General features: G+C 38.4%; 3 protein-coding genes and 1 pseudogene across 4 annotated transcripts; 1 reads left to right on the forward strand and 3 right to left on the reverse strand.

The window, feature by feature from the left end:
- Positions 1-627: 627 nt before the first annotated feature.
- Positions 628-13,571, reverse strand: LOC141845808 (uncharacterized). Of its 2 annotated transcripts, none has more exons than XM_074733811.1 (13): positions 13,328-13,571; positions 12,772-12,909; positions 11,653-11,734; positions 8,706-8,782; positions 8,465-8,571; positions 6,100-6,232; positions 5,845-5,961; positions 5,686-5,771; positions 4,669-4,735; positions 4,317-4,395; positions 4,121-4,212; positions 2,284-2,427; positions 628-774 (listed from the first exon to the last, which is right to left on the reverse strand). In XM_074733811.1, the coding sequence occupies exons 1-13, from the start codon at positions 13,505-13,507 to the stop codon at positions 730-732; spliced, it is 1,347 nt and encodes a 448-aa protein (XP_074589912.1). In that variant the 5' UTR covers positions 13,508-13,571; the 3' UTR covers positions 628-729. The 2 variants fall into 2 exon arrangements, with proteins under 2 accessions (XP_074589912.1, XP_074589913.1); XM_074733812.1 differs by having other exon boundaries at positions 13,342-13,471.
- Positions 13,572-16,102: 2,531 nt separating this feature from the next.
- LOC141845897 (SKP1-like protein 11) lies at positions 16,103-16,400 on the forward strand. The gene is made up of 2 exons (XM_074733899.1): positions 16,103-16,237; positions 16,287-16,400. The coding sequence occupies exons 1-2, from the start codon at positions 16,103-16,105 to the stop codon at positions 16,398-16,400; spliced, it is 249 nt and encodes an 82-aa protein (XP_074590000.1).
- A 906-nt stretch (positions 16,401-17,306) lies between these two features.
- On the reverse strand, positions 17,307-18,393 carry LOC141846665 (putative polyamine transporter At3g13620). The gene has a single exon (XM_074734705.1). The coding sequence runs from the start codon at positions 18,363-18,365 to the stop codon at positions 17,388-17,390; it is 978 nt and encodes a 325-aa protein (XP_074590806.1). The 5' UTR covers positions 18,366-18,393; the 3' UTR covers positions 17,307-17,387.
- Positions 18,394-19,012: 619 nt separating this feature from the next.
- Positions 19,013-24,853, reverse strand: LOC141845807 (potassium channel AKT1-like; annotated as a pseudogene).
- Positions 24,854-25,204: the final 351 nt, after the last annotated feature.

The raw sequence follows: 25,204 nt of genomic DNA on the forward strand, positions 1-25,204 counted from the left end.
AACATCAATGTGGTACTAATTTTCTTTTTAGAAAAAAAATGAAAACAAACATCATTATACTGGATTTTAAAATCCAATACTATGTTAGAAATTAAATAAATAAATATTTTTTCTTTTATATTTTGATATATCAGAAATATTGAAATACCAAACAATTTAATATGAACAGTATAAAATTTAACTATATCAAAAATTTAATATATCAAAATTTTAATACGCTATTGGTATATATTTTTTAAATATAGCAATTTTTGACGATCAAATTGTTATTTTCCCAAACGTTTTCACCAATTTTTTATTTAATTTTTTATAAGTAGGATTGACAATTCATATTATCATATCAACAATGTTACGATCAAAATGCCCCGGTCGGCTGGCCTAACTAGTCCACTCACCCAGCTCACCCAAACACAAACAAGCCAAGCCTAAATATAAATACAGGTAAAGCATGTCGACTTTCGAAAACAAAGATCAGTTAAGTAGAGAATTTCTCAATCTCAGTTATAACATCCTTTTCAATAACGTGATGCTCAGCATTGTGATCCTAATCTGACATTTACTGGGTTAATATCCAATTATGAGCACTTAAATATGCATTCGGCCCGACTTAATATCTTAAATGATATGTGCAGTCTCTGTTAATCTCCAATTATCATTTCAGAAATATGAGTATGGGAAATGAGTAAGTTACCACTTTACAAAGATGTGGCATGGTCCTCATGTTACTCATCAATGGCAGCATACTTTTCGCACGAGTGATACAATCCAGTGGACCTGAATATTACATCAGGAAGTCAAACACACGCACTAGCAGTTCAAAAAGTCAACTACTCAAATAACAAAGTATATACTTGTCCTTAAGATAGGCTTAAAGGTAATCAACACAAAAGCAACATTGCAGGTACATTAGGAAATACAGTATGCTTTGAAAGGCAGGATGAGAGCCACATTTTACTATTTGGATTGTTTAAACATGCACACCTATGTATATTGAAAATTACAATTTCGAATGCACATTTTGGAAAGAGAAGAATAGCTAAAGGCTCATCAATTTGAAAATTTTTAAGGCATGAGAATTGTGGTTGTCATATTACAGAAAACAATGTGCAAGGTTAATATTATTGCATACCTCGAGTTAATTCTGCATTAAAAAATGTAGAGCAAGGAAGCTCCACACTGACCTAAAGTATTTTGGGTTGTTGATTCAGATCTATGAAGTTAATTGACTTGGTCATGACAAACTCGAATGGCAATGGAGAGAAGTTGGATATTCCTTGATGAGTTTGTGGAATAGTGAAATGTCTGTGTTTCATTTTCTTTCTTACTCCAGGTGGCACGAAAAATATGGCGAAAAAGAATTGGCCTTCCAGATACACACTGGCATGGGAAGATAAACTATGAGAATGTAAACCAATACAGATGGATGAACTTCCCCTTGGTTCTCTTCGAACTTCATTTCATTTTTCTATCATTCACCTCAAGCGTGACCTATAAACTGGAACCTGATCAAAGACCCAAGAAAAGGTCAGATGTATGCCCAAACGACTAGTGTAGTTCTTTAGCACCTGGTTCAGCTAGTTGGACAGCAAAATGAACCCCAAAATAACTCAATGATCAGAAGATAGGCCAGATAGTAGAGCAGAACGAGGCTAAAGGCCTGGTATTCCTAAATCTACTCCGAAGAATCATACTTCTCAACCTAAGTATTGAACCTCATTTCTAAAGAATATTCTGACCAAAGCTTATTGGTTCAGTCATGGGACAATACTCAAAACCAAGAGATATAGGTTTGAATCAATCATACGGGCAATATCTAGACCAATTGGATATTGGATCTGTCTAAACAAGTTTGGTTTATCTGAAGAGTAGGAGAGGAGAATTATGCATTAAATAAAGGAGAAACTTTGAACGAAGATGAGCACAAAAAAAAAAACAGAGAGAAGGGTTTTTTTCTTTCCCCTTTGATTTGGCTATTTTGTACTCTTGTACTCCTGCCTTCCATATGTCCTCTCTCGAACTTCTATATCAACCCCAGAACCAGCATCATCACCTTGTGCATAATGGATAAGCATCAATGCAATCATGATTGTCACTAGAACTAGAAATGTTTGCCCACTAACTGAACAATGCAAATATCAAGAGACATTATTTGAGTTTGGACCAAGAAAAGATAATGCAGATGAATAGAAACTAAAGCTAATCAGAATTTTTAAAAAAAAAAGTATGAAAATTATGCAAAATTTTTGAATGTGCATCAAGACTGGTAATGAATGTAAGGCTTACAATGTTATTTTTAGTGTTTCTCCAATAAAATCCTTGTATGGCAATGACTGCAATGTTTGATGCCACTAAAACAAAGATGCTAAGAGAATGCCTTCCCATCCACTGAAAAACATATGTTGACGACTTGTATTCATAAATATCCACCTGCACAAAGTCATCAAGCAAAGCAAATATGATGCAAGTTACTATTAATTCCACTCAAGCAATACAACATATAGAAGCAAGTAATGAGCACAATTCCATCTTAACTAGTTTCCTTGAAGTATTGGGCAAAGCTACGAATAACATTACAAATAACTAGGTTTTAAGAATCCACAAATTAAATGAAAATCAAAAGCTTAGTCTGACAGCTACTCTCACAGACTTGAGAAAAATTCAGCCTTGGCCAAAGAACCCCATTCTAGTTGGTATAGACATCCCTCTGTTAAAAATGGTTTTTAGAATGGTTATGGGATAGACATCACAATTGAATTATACAGCTTAAAAAGTAGACTGATCAATTAAGCAAGATTTCATAGGAAAATTAGGGCAACAGACACTTCCTAACTCTCGATCATGTAAAAATCAATAAAAAAACTGGCTCTTCTTTGTTTTCTATGGTACTAGGCCAGTGCGTAGATTTTATTAGGTTGTTTACATACAATGAAAGACGTGTGAATACTATTCTGCATCAAATAGCTATTTGATATCAAGGATAATAGATAGGTTTCATGAATTTTATTGGTTCAGGCCATAGACATCTCTCCTACATTTTCTTGTGGTGGAACTTCTATGACATCTTTAAACATCAGTTTGAAAGTCATGTTTTAAAAAAAAATCAATTTCAAAAAATAAAGTTTCTTCTTTTTTCTCTCCAAGAAAGATTGATTGAGTTGATACACAATCCAGTTCTAGAAAAAAGTGCTTTTTAGTTCATTCATTTACTTCAGTTGGCCTAGCAGCAATATCTTACTTTAGCAATCACCTTCCCACATATGATGGCCTAACCAAGAGATCTAGTTGCAAGGGTTACCCATTGGAATATTTCTCTATTAACTTTATTTGCCTCTATTGAGCTTGGCTTGAATTGCTGGCATTAAAGTTTACAAAATGGGAGCTAATAGATTTATGACAAGGCCTGAGCCCAAATCATTCATGGAATTATTGCCACTGGAGAAGACCAATGTGATAGGATCCATTTGTCAAAATTAGATTGAAGAACAAAGACAAAAGAAACAAGTGGGATTCTATGAAAGATTCCTCTCTTTCCATTTTTTATTCTATGATTGTCAACAAGAGACTTTGTTGTCATTACAGTGAAGGTTGTATGCTGAGCATACATTTGGTAACTTTAATATGTCACGTAGTTTCTTCAGTCTATCTAGCACTAAACCTACTTGTTAAATTCAGTCGAAAGGCCATATCATTTGCATTATAGGCTAATCTAATAAGGTGATTTTAGGACAGTGAAAATTGTTTCCAAGATGCATCATAAGATTTCTGGTGATGTCTCTGATTGTCATGTATTAACCATGGATGCTTGTACTCAAGTTCGTCAAATCATAGCAGGAACATCTCATGGCAAAAAGTTTCCTTTCCATGTTTCTTCCCCTATGTCAATAGTTTATACATTAATTCTGTTCATGAAATTGTAGTTGAAATACTAAGAACTTGGTCAAATAAAAATTTAATAAAAAACACTTGCACTTTATGTGATGAATGGTATTAATGAAACTTAAAATTTGTAGGGGTTACCAAGAGATATAACATATAGTTTCTTTATCATATGCATCAAACAGTAGCTATAGATGAAAAGGGGAAGCTTTTCACTTTTCATACTCAAGTACGTGCAGCTTACCAATACGTATAGAGCACAGAACATAGCCACAGCAACACCAGTTGTTAGAAACATATAACTGATTGTGTATAGTGATTTGTTCAGAGGAACTCCTATAAATTTTAGCATATATATCAGCTAAATCTATAGAAAAATAGTTATGATAGTCAACAGATAGACAAGGTTTAAAGCATTAGACAGCACAGTTTACATATACCTATACAAGCTAGAATTAGCCCAAGTCCAGAAGTTGCAAGCGAAAACAGCAACCATCTTGTGAGTCTACTTTTATGATCCTGAAAAATATTTTCATTGGATAGTACATTTATCAAATTATAAATAAACCAATTTACGAAACTGATAACTTTTCACTTGAATAGAAATTTAGAAAAATCACAAGATCTATCAACAAGCAACTATGGTAGAAAAAAACCGTCCATCTAAAAAGAAGTCTTGTAGAATTAGCACACAATGAAGAGTATTAAAAATCAAATATCAACTTTAAGAAGGCATTAGCAGAAAATTTCTAAAATATTATTGCTATGATTATTTTAACAGACAGTTCATACCTCCAAAAGAACAAGAGTATGACCAAAATGTAGACCAAATATGCAACTTACAACCGCAGTCAATGAGCTGCAAATACAATTTTGTAGAAATTTAGTTACTTCAAATGGGAAACACCAAGTAAAAGACACAACATAACAATCAATAAAAAAAAGCACATGCGCCATTTACCTTATAGGAAGTCTAAGTTAAGTATTTTCTTTTGCAGACTGAATCAACAAGAAAAAATATCCATACTATTCTAATATGAAACTCAGGGCTGAATTTTTTATTAATTGGAAGCTCCATATTTGTCTTTCTTAGATGCTTCCAATAGCATCAGTTTATACACTACATCATGATAATACTATATCAAGAAAAATAATTTGTTTTATGTTAAGCTTCTCAACAAAATCTCTATAGGCCATTGAACAAGGTAAGTTTCAAGGAAATTTTGAAGGTGAATTGTTTGCTAAGCAGAATAAAGACCAAGTACAACCTCTGGTTTGAAAGATTGCCTAAAATACTCTTTAAACATCAAACTAATAATTTGAATATATATTATAGCACTAATCTTGGAAAGATTGCTAATAAAATTAGAGAATTTATTATATTTTTGCAAAAATCTTTGAGAACAAGAAAAGAAAGAGCAAGAAAGTTACTTTTGAGATACTCCACAGAAGTAGGACAATTTAAATATTACACTACTCATGCTAGAAGCTAATTACTTCGCTTAGCTTACTTGACAATCACTTTGAGCGGGATCAGGCACAGAGAGAATTGATGGTTAAATTATGGACATGGCAAGGGATAAGCAGGATATCAATGTTCATCCTACAACTTTTCAATGTGGAAAGTATGGAAAATATTTTGGCAAAAATAAGAGAATGGTGAGAGGAAAAATGTGAACATTGAGCACTAAAGAAGGAAAGCCAAGGGTGGCAAAAATATGAAATTATAGAGACAAATAGTAAGACAAGTTTGAAAAAAAAAAAATAGCATCAAGTAACATAAGTTACATGAATTTTTATTCAGTAAACCTTAAGATGCCCTCAGGGTCAAAGGGAGCTTTGCACCATGATGGAGTAGCATATGCTCCATTTTCATCTCCGGGAGTTCTACATTCCTATTTGTATAGAGACAACAGTTTAAAAGTGACTATTATCTGTGATATTTGTAAAATCACCTAATTGCATTACCTTCAAATTTCTAAATACAGGTTTTTTGTACAAGTGTTTTATGCCGAGTAATTTGCGGTCAATCATTCCAGCTGCATTACATGCTGGTCCAAGATCACCTCTTACTCCACATTTAACCTTAGAAATGGAAAGTAAATCATCAATTGTTCAGAGCTCTATATAAAAGTGAGCTCTAATAAAGCTCATCAAGAACATATAAATTCTCTTTAAGAAAAACTATAATTTGTAAACACAAATCCTCTTAAAAGATTTTACCGTCTCAATGACATCTCTGATTTGCATTGATGATGAACTAAGAGCAAATTCTTGTGGTTCGTATTTCCAATCTGGTACATATATGCCATGTAACAACCCCACATATATACTGGACAATACAAACATTATGATCCTGATAAAGACAAAAACAGCAAGTTAAAGCATGTAATTTGTTGTTGAACACTTTCATGATTCCAATGACTGAAAGTACATGTGATGATCATCTCAATCACAAATGTAAGTGGTAATGAAGGTTTTCCCAAAGTTAACATGGATGACTCATTGCTAAAAGCCATCTAGTGTTAAAATTATATAATGGCAAACAATGCATATTTGTAATGGATACACACTCTTACATTGTATTAGCATACACTTCCCTTCGCACTCCATGTTCATTTAGCTACTTAATTCCATTTCAAGTGGCAACCAACATATAGGCATCATCAAGATAAGCATATTTCAGCTCATGGAAACTTGAGGTAGAACCCACCAAGTACCTGCTAAAAGCTACACATTTCACTGTATAAATTTTAAAGTAAAGTGCAATTGTTTATTGATAATATATTCCTCACCTTCAAATTGATATGACTTTTGGTATCAACCCCAACAAAACATTGCTTGAGCCTTGAATATTATTGACTTTACCTACTTGTAGCCCTATATGTTGGGAAAATATTGCTCTCATGTGGTTGGATTCAACTAGCTTATTTTGATGTATTTGGCAATAGAGTTTAAGTTAGCTTTTACATGTGTTTCTCATATGTGCCTCAAGTGTGCACAAACTTGGCATAATGCACGTGAAGTTGTGTGAATGAAGTTTGGTGAACAATGTGATCAAGTTGTGGTTGTTTGCTCAATAGCTCAGTGGCCTAGTACGAGGTGAACTCGTAAGCATGGAGGATCGGATGACATGGAGCAAACTCAAAGAGGTTGATGCATTCAATGGAACAGAGGTCTAACACGAGGTGGACTCTAGGGCATGGAGCATTAAGGGATTATGTATGAAATTGTAGAGATTGTGGGAAGGATGGCTTGATGGTCAAGAACAAGGCGGACTTATAGGCATGGAGGATTGGATGGCATGAATCAAGCTCAGGGAGCTTGGTGCATTCAATGGTTGAAGGCTTGGCACGAGGTGGACTCTAGGGTCATAAGCATGGAGGATCAAGTAGCATAGAGAGAGCTTGAGAAACATGATGCATTCAATGGACCAAAGGCCTAACATAAGGTGAATTCTAAAACAAGGAGCATTGAGTGATCAAAGACTTGGAGGAAGAGGAATGAGAGTGTGAGAGACTATGAGAGCAAAAATTGTAATCTAGAGAATTTAGTCTTTAGGTACCATCATCGTGATTGATGTGTTTAGGTAGATAGAGGCAGACTACATAATAGCTTAGTATAAAGCTTTCAATCGGGCATGGTTTGTCTCAAGTCATATTCACCGACTTAGCTCGGTCTCGAAACTTTGCATAGGCTTACAACGGGTGCCAGCCAAGTGAAGGAGAAACCACTAATTGGATTTAGTAAACCGATGCAATTTCAATCAATTGAAGCATGCCAATCAACAACCGAGGAGTCGACTGAATGTGAGGGTTCGATGGATAGAATATTCGACTTGATGTCGAGTGAATGTGAGGATTTTATGTCCAGAATATTTTTATTTGAGCAATAGTCTATTGGATGAAGTTTCCAATAGTTTAAAGGCCCAGTTGGTCAACGATTGTCGTTGGCTTCCAATATAACATTGTTTAGTTAGTTGTTGACTATAAGGTTTTTCCAATCTACTAAAAGAACTTCCAATTCATTGGAGGCCGACAATATATGGTTAAAGATTTCGGTAATCTTTCTTTAGCTTTATATTTCATTGTGTCTGAGAGTAGTGACAATTGTAATCATCTAAAGGCTGGAATTGTAAAAAGTTTGCCCTGTGAAAGGGTGATTCTTAGTTGAACATTCAAGGGTAACGTACCAAACATGTTGCAAGTCGCAAATTAGGAGTAGAGTCTCCAAGCCACGTTATGTCTTTGTGTTTATTTTTATTCGAGTACCCTCAAACTACTAGCAGTTGAATTATGTTTATTTTGCATGAAAATTGCAATTAAGGTGTGTTGTATATTCATTCCCTCCCTCAAGCCATCGATGCTACACTATATAGATAGATATTAAGACAATCAATGAAAAAGATAGAGGAATCTTTAGTAGAGGTCTTGTTGTTTATATCTGACAGTCACAACATCCCTAAGCCTAATAACATAGAGATGATATCAAAACACTATCTGAGAATAAATATTTTATAAAGAAAATAAATTGGCATCCACCAACTTAGGCAGTTGAATAATACATTTAAAACCTACAAATCTCATACCATTGAAAGTAATAGTCTTTAAAAAGTCCACATTCAGAGTTCGGAGTTGCAGCGGTTGATAACCATATTTCACATAAAGCAGCAACTATGTACCCAATAGCAATTCGCTGTTTGTATGAAGAAGAAAAGCATTAACTAAAACAATACTAAACAAATGACAAAATAATTCTAGAAACCAAAAGATGAAATCTATAATCAACGATAGAATTAATTAAAGAAGAAGACCCATCTGAGACAAGACCTGTAGGATACCAAAGACGCGTATTCTGTCAATATCAACACCAAATGTAAGGGAATTTATGCCGTGAAAGTAACCACCTGAAATGAAGAGTAACTTGTACTGGTAAGGTAGGGGCCAGGAACAGTTTGTTAAATCTAAAGTAGATAGAAAGAGGTCTGCATAAATTTGGGTGCAAAACTAAATCAAAGGTATAATATAATAGAACAAGGATCAACCATAAACAAATAACAAAAGCATATTTTGACGTTGTTCTTAGCAATATCACATATTTATGTATAGTTGTATGCACTAATAGGTGGTGGACTTGCATCTTTTATATTGTGTACATTCACATTTGCAATTGTTTTCCAATATTACGATTATATGACATCTACATTTATGTCATTGTTACCATAGTTACTATTTTGATTATTTACCAAGAGTCAGGGGCAGAACCACCCATGGGCATCCCTCCATTTTTATAGGGCACCCTACCAAAACTTTTGAAAGGGAGACTTTTTATCAAAAAAAAATAACTTCAAGATTTTCTTCTGATGGTCTCTTGGCATTTGTAGTGTCTCCCTTTCATCACAAACCTCCTCTCCTCTCTAGCATCGACAATGTGAAACATGATTGGTGATTCCCTTGGTCCTTCAGGCCTTCTTGATCAGCGACAGCCAATCCACCACCAATTTCACTCTTCATACAACCCCCTTTCTTTCCCACGACCATGACCGACAACCATCTCTTCCATTCATTTCCAATATCAGCAACCCTCCCTCTATCTCGTGCTGCCTCTCATAGGCCCCCACCCTCTTGACCTGTCCCAACCACAGTCCACGAACAACCCTCCCAAGAAGTAATGACCTTTTCAGTGATTACCACCTTCTAGTAGTGCCATAATGGTAGAAAATCCTAGTTCAATCATTATTAAGGGTGCAGGGATTCCATCAGCCCAAATGACTCAATGAAGTTCAAGGCAACCATCTCAATTTTAAAGAACAGGATATAAGCAAGGCACCTTTGGGAAGAGTGGTATAATATAGAAGACTGCTGCAACACAATGATCTCAGTTTCAAAAAGGACTACCAAGAATGATTAATAATGATGTGGCATGAGGCAAAGACTGTCTCTCAACCAACCTATCACCTGAACTTTTATACCATGTAAAATATTAAGCTCTAGGACAAAAATGTTCTAGATGGAAGGGGTTGATGAAATGCATCTTAGCGGCTCTAATTAGGATTTTTTGTCTCTTTAACCTTAAAGACTTTCTTAGTTACTTAAGGTAGTCATATCAGGTAGCAAATTAGAAGATTAATTTTATCTTCTATTTCTCATTAAACAATGGAGGGGGAACCTTGGCACAATAGTAAAGTTGTTGTTATGTGATCTAGAGGTCATGAGTCTGAGTCTCGAAAGCAACCTCTTGCAAAGTAGGGTAAAGTTGCGTACAATAGACTCTTCCTTGGGCCCCGCATAGGTGGGAGCTTCGTGCATCGAACTGCCCTTTTTCTAGTTAAACAATGATGGATTTTGATATAAATCATCTTATAAAAAATTTAGCAAATCAATGGATTATATTTTGCAGAAATGATTTTATTTTAAAAAATAACTTATTAAAATAAAAGAAAAAGGAAAAATATAGCATGTTCACACATTCAAATTAGGAGACACAATGATTACAATGCATGGTGGTTAAGAAAACTTTTACCTACATAATAACTTCTATAACATATGATGACATGTCCATACATAAAAGGAATGACTGGAATAGCATCTACTAAAGTAGTCATGATTAAATTTCAAGAATATTCTTTCACATTTAATGGATATACTTTCTTCCAGGATCGATGGTGAGCACCACTTTGCTCCTGCTTCTGACCTATATCAGATGTATTGCACTTACATTGTAGGACATGTCATGTGCACAAATATTTTCTTTCTGCTCATTATTGGTTCAAGCAGCACTATTACAATCACATGACACAGGATTGACATTGTTTAGGCAATATGGACCATGTCATACTACTCTGAAAAGCCCCACATTGTTTTAGGGGGTAGGCTTGGAATAGTATATGAATTATGAACTTATGACACACACCTTATTGGTGACTAGTCATTATGGAAGGCATGACTCTGGTGGTCCAGGGCTCAAATGATGACGATCAAGAAAAAATACTCTTTGTGAATCAATAATAGAAACTTATCCAGATAAATCTTGGGCATATATCCCACCAATGATTGAGGTACCAGTGATGGCAATCCTTGACTAGATCAAGACTGCGCCACTTCAACATTGTCAGCATAGTATAGATCTATTCAAGTTATTGTGTCATGTTTGTTGCCTTCTCCTTCTTCCTGCTTCTCCCTCTTACCATCTTCTCATACCTCAGACTCCCTCTTCTCTTTATATTGAGCCACTCACCTACACGTCTGAGCTAAGAGGAGGTGCTCTCTGATGTTGGAAATGCCTTAATTGCTGCAGATCCAAGGTTCCAAAGTCATGTGTGGCAATTTGTGATCTAGGGAACACCACAGATGGACCTTCACATAGGTAATGTATCCGCACAGGCCCACATCTCTTCAAGTACACAAACACGTACATGGCACAAGTATCGGGTAGCAAGGGCAAATATCACAGTCCATAGAACCCACAACATTCCCTAGTGATCCTCCACAGTGTTGATGTGTGATGTACTTAAAAAAAATAAAGATATCTACGATTTGTGTTGTACACTGTCAGATCTGATTAATCTCAAAACTTCTGTGGAATTAAATAGTATATTCATTACAGTGTATTCCAATCAGTGAATACTCCATTTGGGAGGCACAAAAGCAAAATTTTGCTCCCTAGATTAATGTGTGTGTATCGAACTGTTGAATTATTAATCAAAATAAGCATAAATATACAAACAAGTTCTCATTGCAAACAATCTTATGAATCAACAAAATGTGTCATTGTTACCTTGGAGAAGAACACCAAGAATGAAGAGTTTTACTGCCCGTACCACTGCTTTACGTGTTGACCGAAGTTTATTGGATTTATCCTGAATAGAAGAACATTAGTTTCTAAGTTACTGGGCAACTTGACGTGTGTGTATTACTTATGAATTCTAAGAGACTAACATCATCCTATAGACAAACATAAGATTTGTGCAAAATATCACCAAAGATTTTTTTTAAAAGCAGAACTAATTCAGTAATAAGCTCTCAAATTTTAAATTTTAGTAATTTTCAGGGGTGAGAAATATTTCCAAAAATATCTATAAAGAAACCCGTGTGTGCATAATACACATGGCTATTATTCATAAAGAGATAGTAGACAAACTGCCCCATTCCCGGAGCCATAATGACAAATGCCTCCTACCAAGTTCTACCTCATTCTCAAATATGAAATAATGGAATAAGTTTTTATGACTGACAATAGATGCCAAGAATAAAAAAATGTCATGCTTTTAGGAAAGAAATTCCAAATGAAGGGTAATAAGTGTTGAGGGTAAGGAAGTGAATAACAAGGAAGAAGAAATCAAGTAATTGCTACAACTGTAAATTTAAGAGTTCAGCTATTTTGGAGGATTTAGTCAAAACCAAAATCATTGTGTACTATGTATGCAAATTCTGACTCTAAGGCCATCAATTTTATGGGATTACCATAACCAGCAGAAGGCTTTCTTCTTTTATCCTTCAGTGCATACTATCGACAGTAATACACCATCTTAGCTTCCAGGATGATGTCTGATTTGAGTGGTTTTATGAAATTGAAAAAGTTATAGACAGAGCATTTCTTGTTGGTTGGCCCTTTTACCATCTCTTCCTCTCCCATCTTTTTGATCCCTCTCTCAATCAATACATCACTTTTCCGTTTCAACACCTGCTTTACACCCAACTCCCTATGAATACAGCAGCCTAAGATTCACAGCAAGAATTGATATACTCCTTATCCATACATCATGGCTTGCCATATTTGCAAGTTGTAAGACAATGCACAGATACTAAAACACTCATGTCCAAAGTCCGAGTATGAGCATTTACATGAAATAATAGAAAATGATGCTATGAGAAGAAGATTAAATGCACTCCTTACCTTGTACACGATTGAAACAGAAACACCAGCAATGAACAGAAAAAATGGCATTACGAAGTCTGCCAAATGTACACCGTCCCAGGGAGCATGACCAACATATGGCAACACAGAACCAGCATAATCAACAAATACCATCAGCTGCAATATAAAACTAGTGTTATAATTTAACAACTAAATCACCTAAAATTTCTGGTATAATTCGCCAACGTATCGCAAGCAGTTCAAATTTTATCCAACGTCTCCCAAAGAGTGAAGTATCACAAGAAATTTCCAACGGAGAAAAAGACCTTCGTATGCATTTTCAAGTTAAGGTGACCAGATATGCTCCATATGTTCACTATGCCAATATCAAATCAAACATTTTAGTCTGTCAAAACTCAACATGTCTACTTTCGCTCCAGATTCTCTGCATACGATCGAACAAGTGGTGATACGGACCGCTCAACCATAACCTAACCATCATCCAGCCGCAGAACAATAAATACACCGAACATCCATCTCAAGAGCACCATTTATTTCTTAGAAGAAAAAACAACAACTAAATTCGAGAGCTCACAGCGATCGAGAGACCTCGGAAGACGTCGAGAGAGGCGATTCGAGTGGCTGCGGCGCTCCTTCCTTCCTTCCTCGTCGCTCCGGCTTCTTCACCGCCGCCGTTCAGTTGGACGTAGTCGCCCATTCGTCCGCCGAGAGACCAGTCCGAGAAACGAGCGAGGAAAGCGTGGATAGGTCGCATAAACAACGCTTTTTTTCTCGTGGTGCGTTGTATTTTGCAACAACATACGAGGAGGAAGAGATATACACCTCCGCTTTATGCTGCACCACGGTTGCTCCGCCAAAGCGCTCGGAGAAGTCTCCCGGGCGAAACTAGCAGGTGAGCGGAAATAAAGGACGGGAAGGTGATCGTACTCGAGAATGTGGTTCGAGTGAGCGCCAATATCTTGGGGTCACTCCGCATGCGCTACCGCTATCGGATAACTCGTTGGACCCGACTATTTCTGCAATTACTAGTCGGGTAATTTATTGTGTGGGTAAGGCTGCGTGAGTGAATAATTGTGCGGAGGTCGCAGAGATTGTTGCGTTTGGTTTGGAAAAGCAGGGATGGTCGCTTGCAGCGCACGGGATCATTAAATTATTTAGCGAAAATTAGGAAATTCTTTTGATTTTTATGTATATATAAGTTAGGTCGTGGGACATATCACGTGGGATCGCTAAAGTTACAGATTCTATTTTTTACAGAAGAATTAAGAGCATCCGCAACGCCGTGTTAAAAGGCGTTCAAAAGGCGTTATAACGTCTCGGATGAACGGCGGCCGCGTTACGGCGCGTTAAAAGTTTTTAACGCGTTCAGAGTCTTGAATGCGTTTTAACGAATGTGGTGGGCTTCATTGATATATTAAATTAATTTTTAATTTATTAAATTAATTTTTATTTTAATATTAAAAATTTTTACGTTGTTCTGCGGTAGGAGGTAGTCGATCAGCTGATCGACCACGAGCTGGTGGTCGACCAGCTAGAAAGCTTGCAATGGAGAAGACATGAACCACACATGGTGGTCGACCAGCTAGTCGACCACCATTGCTTATGGTGGTCGACCAGTGGTCGACCACCACATGTGGTGGTCGACCGGCTGATCGACCACGATAACTGGGACCCGTATTAACGTTAAATGCGTTGTGGGGTGAAAAATGTAACATGTTATAACGCAGATGTGGCAGTAAACCCCAGCGTTTTGATGAGATGGAGGTGTTATAACGCCTTTAGCGTTGCAGATGCTCTAAGTGAAACATAGTTAAATAATCATGGGATCAATCATATGGGATCGTTGAGATGGTAGATTCTATCTTTTACAGATGAACAGGCATAGTTGCCCTTGGGTATAACTGAGTTAGTTAAGATATAGCAGAATTGTAGAAATGGATAAGGATTTGAATTTTAATAAAGTCGAGACAATGCCCTACTCCATCGTGGCCAACTATAGCTTCTCGATTTACCTTCTTACAGATGATCATGAGATCGACCGTATGGAGCTGCTAGGGTAGCGGATTCCACCTTTTACAAAAAAAATTAGTTGGGCATAGTTGAGTTGGTAATGATATGACAGATTTTATTGAAGTGAACAAGAGTCGAATCTCAACGAAGCTAAGATAATATTTTTTTTGTTGTGACCAATTGCAGCTTCTTAATTTACCTTCTCACAAACGGTCATGGAACTGATCGTGTAAAATCGTTAGGATGACGAATTTCACCTCTTATTAGTAAGGAGCGAAAATTCTTTTGATTGAGCATAGTTTCAATTCCTTAAATTAAATTTTTTTTTATCCCAAAACTATTGTGCAATGATAAATAAATCATTTTCACAATTAATTAAATATTTATAAATTGATTTTCAATTATGATGCACTATTATATCTATTAATTTGTTTCGATAGAGTCAATCTTAGAATGTTAGTTGGAAAGCGATTTATTATTCATATTTTTTTATTTAATTTAATGATTGTTAATAAATATTTGTGGAATCTGATCGATCATCTCTAAAATTTATTGATTCAAATTAAATATTTTTTTATTATTTTATTAAAATTTATTTAAACATCAATAAGTAATTTTTTAGGGAAATTTAAAAAAGAAAAGTTGTATGATAGCGTCTAAAGGAACCCATCGAGTCAGAATAATCCAATTGGCGTCGATTTGAGCACAACACGAAAAAAGGCAAGTGATTTGAATAATTTTAAACATTCATATTTTTATTTTTATTTTTATTTATTTAATTTTTGTATATCGATATGATTCTAAATTAGTTACATAAATATTTTTTAAATTCCTAAATTGAGAAAAATATAATCTAATTAAAATTCTTTGCATGGATATATTAATTTTTAAGTATATATATTTTTATTTATAGTGAGACATTAATTATTTCCCAACTAAACTTTAATTTCCATATTTAGTTGGACGCACCCTGAAGCGAGTTGGTTATGAGTTAGTTATGATACAGCAGAATTATAGAAGAGGACAAAGGTTTGAATCATAGTGAAGTCAGACAATATCCTTTTGTGTCGTGATCACCTGTAATTTTTTGATTTACCTCTTCACAGATAATTATAGAGTATCGTGTGACTGTATAGGACCACTAGATGATTGTAGAGTCGATTGTGTGACTGTATGAGACCACTAAGGTGACAGATTTCACCATTTTGCAGAAGTAGTTGGACGCTTTCTTATTTTGTAGAAACCTTAAACTGTGCAATTTTTAGCGATTAACCTTCGCCTCGCCCGTCGCCGACCTCGATCGCCGCCTTCTGCTGCCACTCTTCTCCTCATCTCGGGCATGGGGAAGACGATCAAGCTCATTTCCAACGATGGGCGAAAGTTTGATGTGGAGGAGGCGGTGGCCTTCCAATCGAATATCATCAAGAGCCTCGCCGACGAGGACAACGCCGACGACTGCTTCCCCCTCGCCCTCGTCCGTTCACTCCAAATTCTCCGCCTTCGCCAGCGAGTTATGCCCGAAGGAGGGTGTCGCTACTGTGATCAGAGGGGAGACTCCCGAAGAGATTCGCAAGCTATTCAACATCGAGAATGACTTCACGCCGGAAGGAGCATCCTTGGGCGTTCGATTGATTTGAACCCTAGTTATTTCTAGTACTAGAAGATTTTTTTTTTGCTTTTTAATATTGTTTTTTTATGTCTCTTTATTATTTTCAAGTGCAACGTTGCTAATTGAAATAATTAAGTTATAACTAGAGAGAAGGGTCGATTAGCAAAGCTGTCACTTTGAATGAGATCATTTGAGTTGGTCTATTTTATTAAATAATTTAAATAAGTTTAAATTGATATTTGATCAATTTATTTTAAAATGGGTCTAAACGCTCCGATAGATTTGGATTGGTCCCTGAGTCAGAAAAAAAAATTAATTTTAAAATAAAAATAAAAAATTTAATGGACTTGTAAATTTAATCCATCTAATTCATAATTAAATTTAAAATTTTTATATTTTTTTAGATTTGTGAATTTAATCCATCTAATTTGTAATCTAAATGAAAATTTTTTTTAAATTTTTTATATATTTTTGATTTTTTTGATAATTTTATAAGTTGATCTGTTTAATTTGTAATTTATTTATCTTTTTCTACCTCATTGCCACTCTCCGCCGCCGCTCGGATCTCAACGCCGATGATAGAAAAGCGATAGGAAGAGGAGAGGAGGAGGTTATGTGGGGAAAGGGAAAAATCGGGAGGAGGAGGGGGCGGACAAACGCGGAGGATGGGAGTGGTACTGTAGCCGCGTTTTCCAATTTTCCAATTTTCATTCTCAAACCAGAAAACACAAAATATCATTCTCCAGTTTTCCAGAAAATGAGAGTTCATTTTCTAAAAAATGAAAATGAATAATATTCTTCCTAAGATTCTCCAATAATTAACCCTACGAAAATTTGCTGGAAAAGGACAAACCCAGTTGACTTGGAAGCTGCACTAGTCAATGAGCTTTCCATTGTTTTTTTTAAAGGAAAAAAGGAATTAGCTAGCTTTATGGCCAATTGAAACCATCCACGTGTGCGAATAAAACCGGACCGGCCTACTCCGCTGCGGTTCGGTAATGGTCTAATGGGCTTATCACGTGGCGTGAGAGATTAAGCCGGCGATCGTTTGTTTACCTGCCAGGTCGGCGTAGTAGCCGCCGCCCCACGCCTCCTGCGGGGCGTTCACCGCCCCGATGCCGGCCATCAGTGGGAGGAGGTACCCGATCGCCGTCATCAGCCCCGCCGCGAGCAGGGCGGTCGGGAAGGTCCGCTCCGGGCGCTCCACCTCGCCGGCCATGGTGCTCGCGCTGTCCCAGAAGTTGAGGTTCCAGAACAGCGTGTTGAAGAAGAGGCGCCAGTCGTTGTCCCTCCCTCGCACCAGCCACCGCCGCGGGCGGATCCGCGGCACCGCGATCGCCGTCATCACCACGAACGGCGCCAGCGACGCCGCTCCCAGCGCCACCGCGGCGTACCCCACGATGGTCAGCCCGGTGTAGTTGAGGAAGGACAGCGCCAGGTTCATCCCCGCCAGCGTCGCGTACCGCGGCCCCCCGTCGCCGACGGCCGGCACCGCCTTGGCGAGGTACTCGACGCAGAGCGCCGGGAAGGCGGCGCTGTTGATGACGCCGCAGAGGAACTTCCAGGTGCCCATTAGGGATCCGCAAAAGGGGCCAAAGGCGCGAGCGGCCCAGAGGACGAAGCCGCCGTTACCGGGGATGGCGGTGGCCAGCTCGGCGGTGACCAGCGACTCCGGGATGCTCCAGATGAAGGGGAAGATGAGGAAGCCGAGCAGGGCGTAGAGCGCTCCCGCGGCCTGCACTGCCGGCTCAGATCCGTAGGGCCCTCCGGCGACCTCGAAGTAGATGAGGAAGATGAGGGGGACAAGAGTCAGTTTGTTTGGATTCCCGGCGGCGCGGCCGGTGCGGGCGGAGGATCTGGGCGGCGCGAGGGGTTCTCCGACATCGATAGGCGACTCCATCTTTTCCGGAGATTTGTTAGATTGAAAAGCGCCGCCTCTGCCGCCGTCTCCGGCATCACTCTTATGGGACTGTCGTTGGGTCTCCGGAGCCATGGCGAAGCGAAGACTGAAATGCAATTAATGGAATTGGAATCAAGGTGGAGGAAGGTATTGATCACATGCTTTTTTAACCTGCCGTAACAAAGTCAAATGGCGACAGAAAGGAGGATAATTTATTAATTGTGAGGATATAATTATTCACGGCAAAATTGCAATGCGTGTGATCCAACGACGCCATTGGTTCATCTAATCTTATCACGTGGCACTTATTCTGACAAAATTTAAAAATACAAATAATACTCGTTTCTCTTTTAAAATAAATAAATAAATAAATAAATCAGTTCACTTCTTTTGACCTTTTTAATACAACATTTGTCCGCATACAGACTAGTCCAAGAAATTTATCTTTCGGCCAACAGTATCGCATTTCTTTATCTGTTTTTCGTTCCATATGCTCCAAATCTTCACTTGATTGAAGGCCACGCTTAGACGTCTCTTTAACAAAAAAAAACATTAATAGCGATTTTTATTATTTCATTCATATAAATTATCGATATTCAATTCTTACGAATTAATTATTTGATATTTTTATACCAAACGGGCTTATAAATTGGCATTTTTTACGATATATCACTGAAAAATTTTCATATGGCGCAAAAGAGGCCAGATCATTTATTATTTACAAATATAAGAAGCAAAAACATGTATCTACCACCTCACGCCTTAATTTCCATCGGTCATGATTCATGCTCGCTGCTTTCGCTCGCCGTCTGAGCTTCCCCGGCGAGAACGACGCGTTCGCCGTCTCTTATCAGCCTCACGTCGTCGATCTCCGCGCCATCCTCCGTCAGCACTTTGCATGCGGCGAAGCCGAACTTCTTGGACCCGACGTCCAGCAGCTCCCGCATTGAGCTGGGCAGCAGCACGAGCTTCATCGCTTCGCCCCGCTCCGGGCAGCTGATGGTCACGCGCGGCGGCGGTGTGCTCGGGCGATTGTTTGCGTTCCTGCCTCCGTCGGGAAGTACCGGTCTCGGAGGGTCGCCGGAGAGCGGAGAGAGCAGGTTGCCCTGGTTCTTCCGCCGCCCGCCGACGCTATTGGCAGCCGAAAAGACCTCGAACAGCGAGTTCTGGAAGTTGGCCCGGCGCATGCGCTCGGCCTTCTCCCTCCCGCGATCACGCAACGCCGACTGGATCTCCTCGGCCGCCGCCTGCGGCATGATGGGCTCGCTGCTGAACCGCCTCACCGGCGCCGGGGCCGGCGCCGGTGAGGAGAAGTAATCGTAGCCTCACGGACTCAAACAGAGCCTTGATCTCATCATGGCCCTGCTGGTCCGCCAGGCGCCTGGGAGTCCATCCGTGGTCGTCGGCGGCGTCCACGTTCCCCCCGTGGCGGAGCAGGAAGTCCACCGCGGCCAGATTCCCATCGCAGACGGCGCGGTGGAGCGCCGTCGTGCCGTCCCTCTTCGCCGCCGTCACGTCCCCTCCATAACGGACGAAAGCTTCGAGAACGTCGAGGTCGCTCTGTTCTGCGGCGGTGCAGGCGAAGTGGCCCATGTCGCCGGCCGACAGCTCCGCCCCGTTGTCTCTCAGCAGTTTCGCCACTTCATCGTGCTTACCGAGTATGGCCTCCCACAAGGGAACGCTCCCCTCAGAATCTGCACGCCATTACCAAATCACATATATAAGTGCATAGCTTGAAAGCTCAAGGACAAGTTTGCACTGCACCCACCTCTGCTGTTGGGATCTGCATTATAATCCAGCAAGAGACTAACACAATGCAGGCTTCCTTTCGAAGCTGCTATATGCTACGAACATATATCAAAAAGAAACAAAGTGGAATTAGAGAATTCCTCGTTCCAGATTAGAGATCCTTGAAATCCACACGAGTACAGAATGCCAACCAGTGCTGTGTGTCCATTGTTATCCGATTCATTCGGGTCCAAGCCTCGTCTTAGAAGTTGATGGAGCAAGAAGTCGTCTCCTCTGAGTATGGCAAAGCATAGCGTTACGGGCAAGTCCAATCTACCCCGAATGAGCATGTTTTCAATCTCTCTCTGGAGCCCTTCCATCATAGGATCATCCTGATGCTCTTTCAGGTACTGTAATAGACAAGATCGTTAATGGATAAAAGTATTTTCTCAAGAGTAGAAGTGATGTACCTGCAGCAGGTTACTGATGATTATCGTTCCATCCGCAACATTCGACTGAACAATACCAAGGAACACAGTCCGGTTTAATCGCAGCAGCTGGCACAATGACTTTGTTCGCACTGTCACAAACTGTGGTCTATAACAAAGAACGCCCATCTCTCCAAGGAGATCTCCTTTCTTTGCAGTCCTAACAATCTGCAGAATTCACAAGAATCAATCCAATAGCCCTTCTTTTCCTTTCAAGTAGTTCAGGGGGAAAAAAACAACTTGCCTCGTCTGATCCATTCCTGTGATCTATTAGCTCCTGCAAAATTAGTACATCAGCTTTAAGAGAAGAAAAATGCTTTCTACGGTAATATATAAGATTTTTTTAGATCTATCAAACTAAGAACATGATAGTTTAAAAAGTTTAGGATGTTGGAATAAATAAGAGAGGAACTAGTGATTGTTATAAAGAATAGGTTACTCGGTCTTGTGTTTTCCTATCCAATTTCCTATTTCATATAACAACAAAGAAATCTCTTCCTTTGTCCTTCCCCTAACAAGGATGCCTCTTCCCTTTACTGTGGAACCTACCCCTCCTCCCCATTCTTCTTCACCTTGTTCTTCTCCACCTCCTAACAGGTAGATCCAACTCTCCCTCATGTTTCTGCTGAAAGAAGGAATTCTTCTCTCCCATTGAACAATCATCTACAGCACATGCTGCACAAAACAATACAACACCAACGGCTTAATACTATAGCAGCATTAACAACATGTAGTTAGTTACTCTGGAACTCCTCCGGTTGATCACGTGTCTACCACCACCTCCATTTCTATTCTAATTCTGCTTTCATGGTAAAATCTAAGGCTCCCTAACTACTTGATTCAAATGCATCCTCGCGCATGATAGGTAATCACAAATTATTTTATGCTCTTCATCTTTCCACCTTAGCACTTATTTCTATAACTAATGGTTCTCATATTCTAATTAAAGGACAAGGCTCTTACATACCTAAGAGAAGAAGTATAAATACAAATCCTCAATAGTTTCTTGCTTAAAAGGAGAGTAGTATGATATACAAATTGAAATAATTTCTGGATGTCTAAAGCAATCTTTTAAAGCATGATTTGATAAATTTAGCTTTGCTCTCCTTCAACTTAAAAATGATCAGAAATGTCTTCGATCATTCACTATTTTATCTTATCTCTCTTGCTGGAAAAGTGTATTCACCTTATTGTTGTGTATGCTATCATCAAACTAGTGATGATTGATGACGAGGCTAAAAGCCTATTTTCATCTATACTTCCAACCCAGTTTCTAAGTGAATTGAGATATTTTCTTAGCATATAGGTAGGAAGACATTTACATCTCCCTGCAAAAATATGTATTTGATATGCTCAAGAAAACTGAGATATTGGAAGTTAAGCCAATTGATATCCTTATAGATTCAAATGTCAAATTAATGTACAGACAGAAGGAGCCATTGATTGATCTAGAAAGGTGCAAAAGACTTGTTGAAAATTGAACAACCTCACACTATACTCTTCGAGAGCATGGACATCAATTCCTTAAGGCTTCAAGTCATGATAATTTGAAGGCAAAGATTTCTGTGTATCTAAAGAGTGCAAGTTTTCCTGTTTGGAAATCAATGAACCTTCAAATTATGGGCAGGTTCTCCTACAAATAGCAGGTTTACATCTCACCCTTGCATCCTTTTGGGAGGCAATCGAATTTGATAAACCAGCAAGAAGAGATATTATAGTCAGATTGTATGCCAAGGCAAAGTACACTATTAATCCATACTACATGTAAGCTTCTCTAGGTTAAGCAGAAAATGATGTGCTCCTAAAGGACCAACAAAGCTATATAATGTCAACAAAGTTACCATAAACAACCTATATCTCTTTTCTACATGAGGAAAAATCATGTAAAGATCAATTGTCACTTAGAGTGAAAGCTATATAATGTGTATTTACCTAAGCGACAACTTGGTAACATGAAAAAAACAAGATGATGTATAGAACAATCATACACAACTTCTAAGATGATGTGGACAACTGACAATCAAATAATGATCTGTATTATAAATAGTCTAGTGTTTATGAACACACTAAACATATTGAAGATCATAGCCACCACCCGTGATGCATTTATGTCCAAAAAGATCAACTAGTCTAATTCCAAATTTTAAATTTTTCTAGAATCTGTAAACACACATTTACATGGATTGTATTCTTATTTCATATAACAAACAAAAAAAATCCAGATTTTCACAGAGATGATGAAAAAATTGGTAATTTTTTTAGGTTAGGTGAAAAAACAGAATTCTCTAGTGAAAACTCTCTTTACCGCTGTGCCAGACACTAGTATGTAAAAGTCTGTAGGTGCTTCGTTCTGCAAGATCACATCTTCCCTGGGTGGATAATACTCGGCTTTCATCTCAGAGACCTTCAAATATATAAAAGATGAGATACTGAGGTGAGGGCACTATGTTGTGATAATCTGTCTAGCAAAATTTGGAGTTAGAAAATTCTAATGATTACCAGTTGGAATAGCAGGTCATTAGATACTCCATGGAACAAGTAGACACTTTGAGCCATTGAGTAAAACAGATAGTGAGTAATGCTGGATCTGATGGCTTTGGGAAGAGCATCCAGTGTCTCTTGCTGTTGGAGGCCTTCTGAGTCAGTCCTGAACTTCAAACTGAGATGTGAGATCATTTGTTCTTGTAAGCGTTCTGGAAGCTGGTTTCTTTGTGCAAACCCTGTGGCTGATCAGCTTGGATTGTATCCCTCTGCAATGATCAATACATATCTTTAATGCTATAAAACAAAACACAGTAAATATTGGTTGCAAGTACAACTTGCTGCCATCTGAATGGAATGATCAAGTTTGCATTGCAAAAGCAGAAGCATCCACTGCAAAAGGTAAGTGAATGCACAAATTGATGGTAAAGATCCTTACACAAATAAGTTTTGCACATCGAACCCAAAAGTAGTTGAAGTGCCTATCTTTTTCTAGTCTGGTAAATGAAAAATAAAGTGTGTGTAATTAGTTGGGAGCAATAATATCTTTACTCAGGGAACACAGAATAGCATTCACATAGTTATTTAAGAAGCATACCTTGCAAATAGTGCACTAACTCTTCTGAGACGCCAAAGACGTAGCATGTTGAAGAATCCATAAGAGCGGAGCTTATGAGGCAACAATTTGAGTGCAAGTTCGGAAGGGATAGTGGAAGCAACATCGAGAACAAACCAACTGGTCAAATATTTCCATGCTATTAGCTTAGGATCGTCAACAAGTTGATAAGTTGTTCTATCAAGGTAGGCCAAAAAGAAGGTTAAAATGATGTCAATGGCAAAGAAGGCGTTGACGATATTGTCCACCAGGGCAAGAGTTCCCTTTGCATGCCCAAGGAATCCAAATTCGAATGGAGAAACCCAAGCAGAATAGATAACAAGAACAATCAAGAAAGTCTCCCATGCCCTGTGACAGAAATTCAAACATCAGAAATGTCTGCAATACAAAAGTCTCCAATCAATTATCTCCCAGATGTAGTATTCATGAACAGGACAGCTGAGGGTTCCTTGTTTCCAGACAAGGATAATAAATCGTCATGAAAGAGAAAAGTCAAAGCAAAATCATCCCAACAAAAGATTTAGACATGTTTTATATATATATAAAAAAAGCCTTTTAGAACCGAGAAAAAATAGAGACGAGCATTAAAGAAGTTTATATGCAATGGAAGAGTAGAAAATCAACATTTACGCATCTGAAAAATTGCACCTTAAAGACTAGGATCCTTAGCTTGAACTCCTAAATCTTTCGCACAATATCTTCACCAAATTATGCAGATTAGGAGTTAGGAGAGAATACAATTCTTTACAAAAAATAATAATGATAAAATAATAAAGCGTAAAAAGTTATTAAAAGAAAATCCCACATCAAATCTATCACCGAAGTTCCACAAAGAATATCGATCCAGAAGAAACAAGGGTTCGTGACAAAAAGGGTAGACATGCAAGAGGAGGAAAAATTATGTTTGTGATATCAAGAAAGGCGAAGAACAAAGAAAAGAACCCACAAGCTTTCCATCCAGAGCAAACCCCACAGCTCACAATCTCCGACGGCAAAGAAGGAGTTAGCCCTAGTAGCGGCAGAGGGAATAGAAGACCAGACCTGTATCGGCGATCGTCAGGGGAAACGATGAACCTCCGGAGCTTGACCCTGCGGTTGCTCCTGGCCCCGAGGGAGGGAAGAATCCCACTGGAGAGGCTGTAATGGCTGCCGTCCCGCGAGATCTCCTTCTCCGCCTCGATGCCGGACATCATTGCCAACGGCTTGTTGAACACCTTCGCCGTATGCCTATCCGCCATGGTCGCCAGTTCACGTTATCTCCGCCCCACACCCTCAGCTCCAACCGCTCCCTTTCCGAATTCAAAGCATCACAAGAATCTCGATTGGCGATGGCGACTGAGGCGTGAACAAGAGCGAAAGCAGCAAAAGCAAGACGGCACGCACGTTGTAACTGATTCTCGTCCATATTTATAACGGCATGATCTGTCACATTCACTCCTGTTTTAATCTTCCCTCGACCTTTTTTGTTTTTACTAAATAATATTTCTTTTCCATTCCTCAAATATTTTCGAAATAATAATTTTAACCAAAGAATTTTATAAATTAAGGGCAATTTTTTGGCAAAAGTCTACGATAATTAAATAATACAATTTATAAAATAAAAATAATTTTAAAAATGA

Source organism: Curcuma longa, chromosome 15 (assembly GCF_044706935.1).
Source record: "Curcuma longa cultivar G26 ecotype Majalengka, Jawa Barat chromosome 15, ITB_CL_G26_1.1, whole genome shotgun sequence".
NCBI classification, from domain to species: Eukaryota; Viridiplantae; Streptophyta; class Magnoliopsida; order Zingiberales; family Zingiberaceae; genus Curcuma; species Curcuma longa.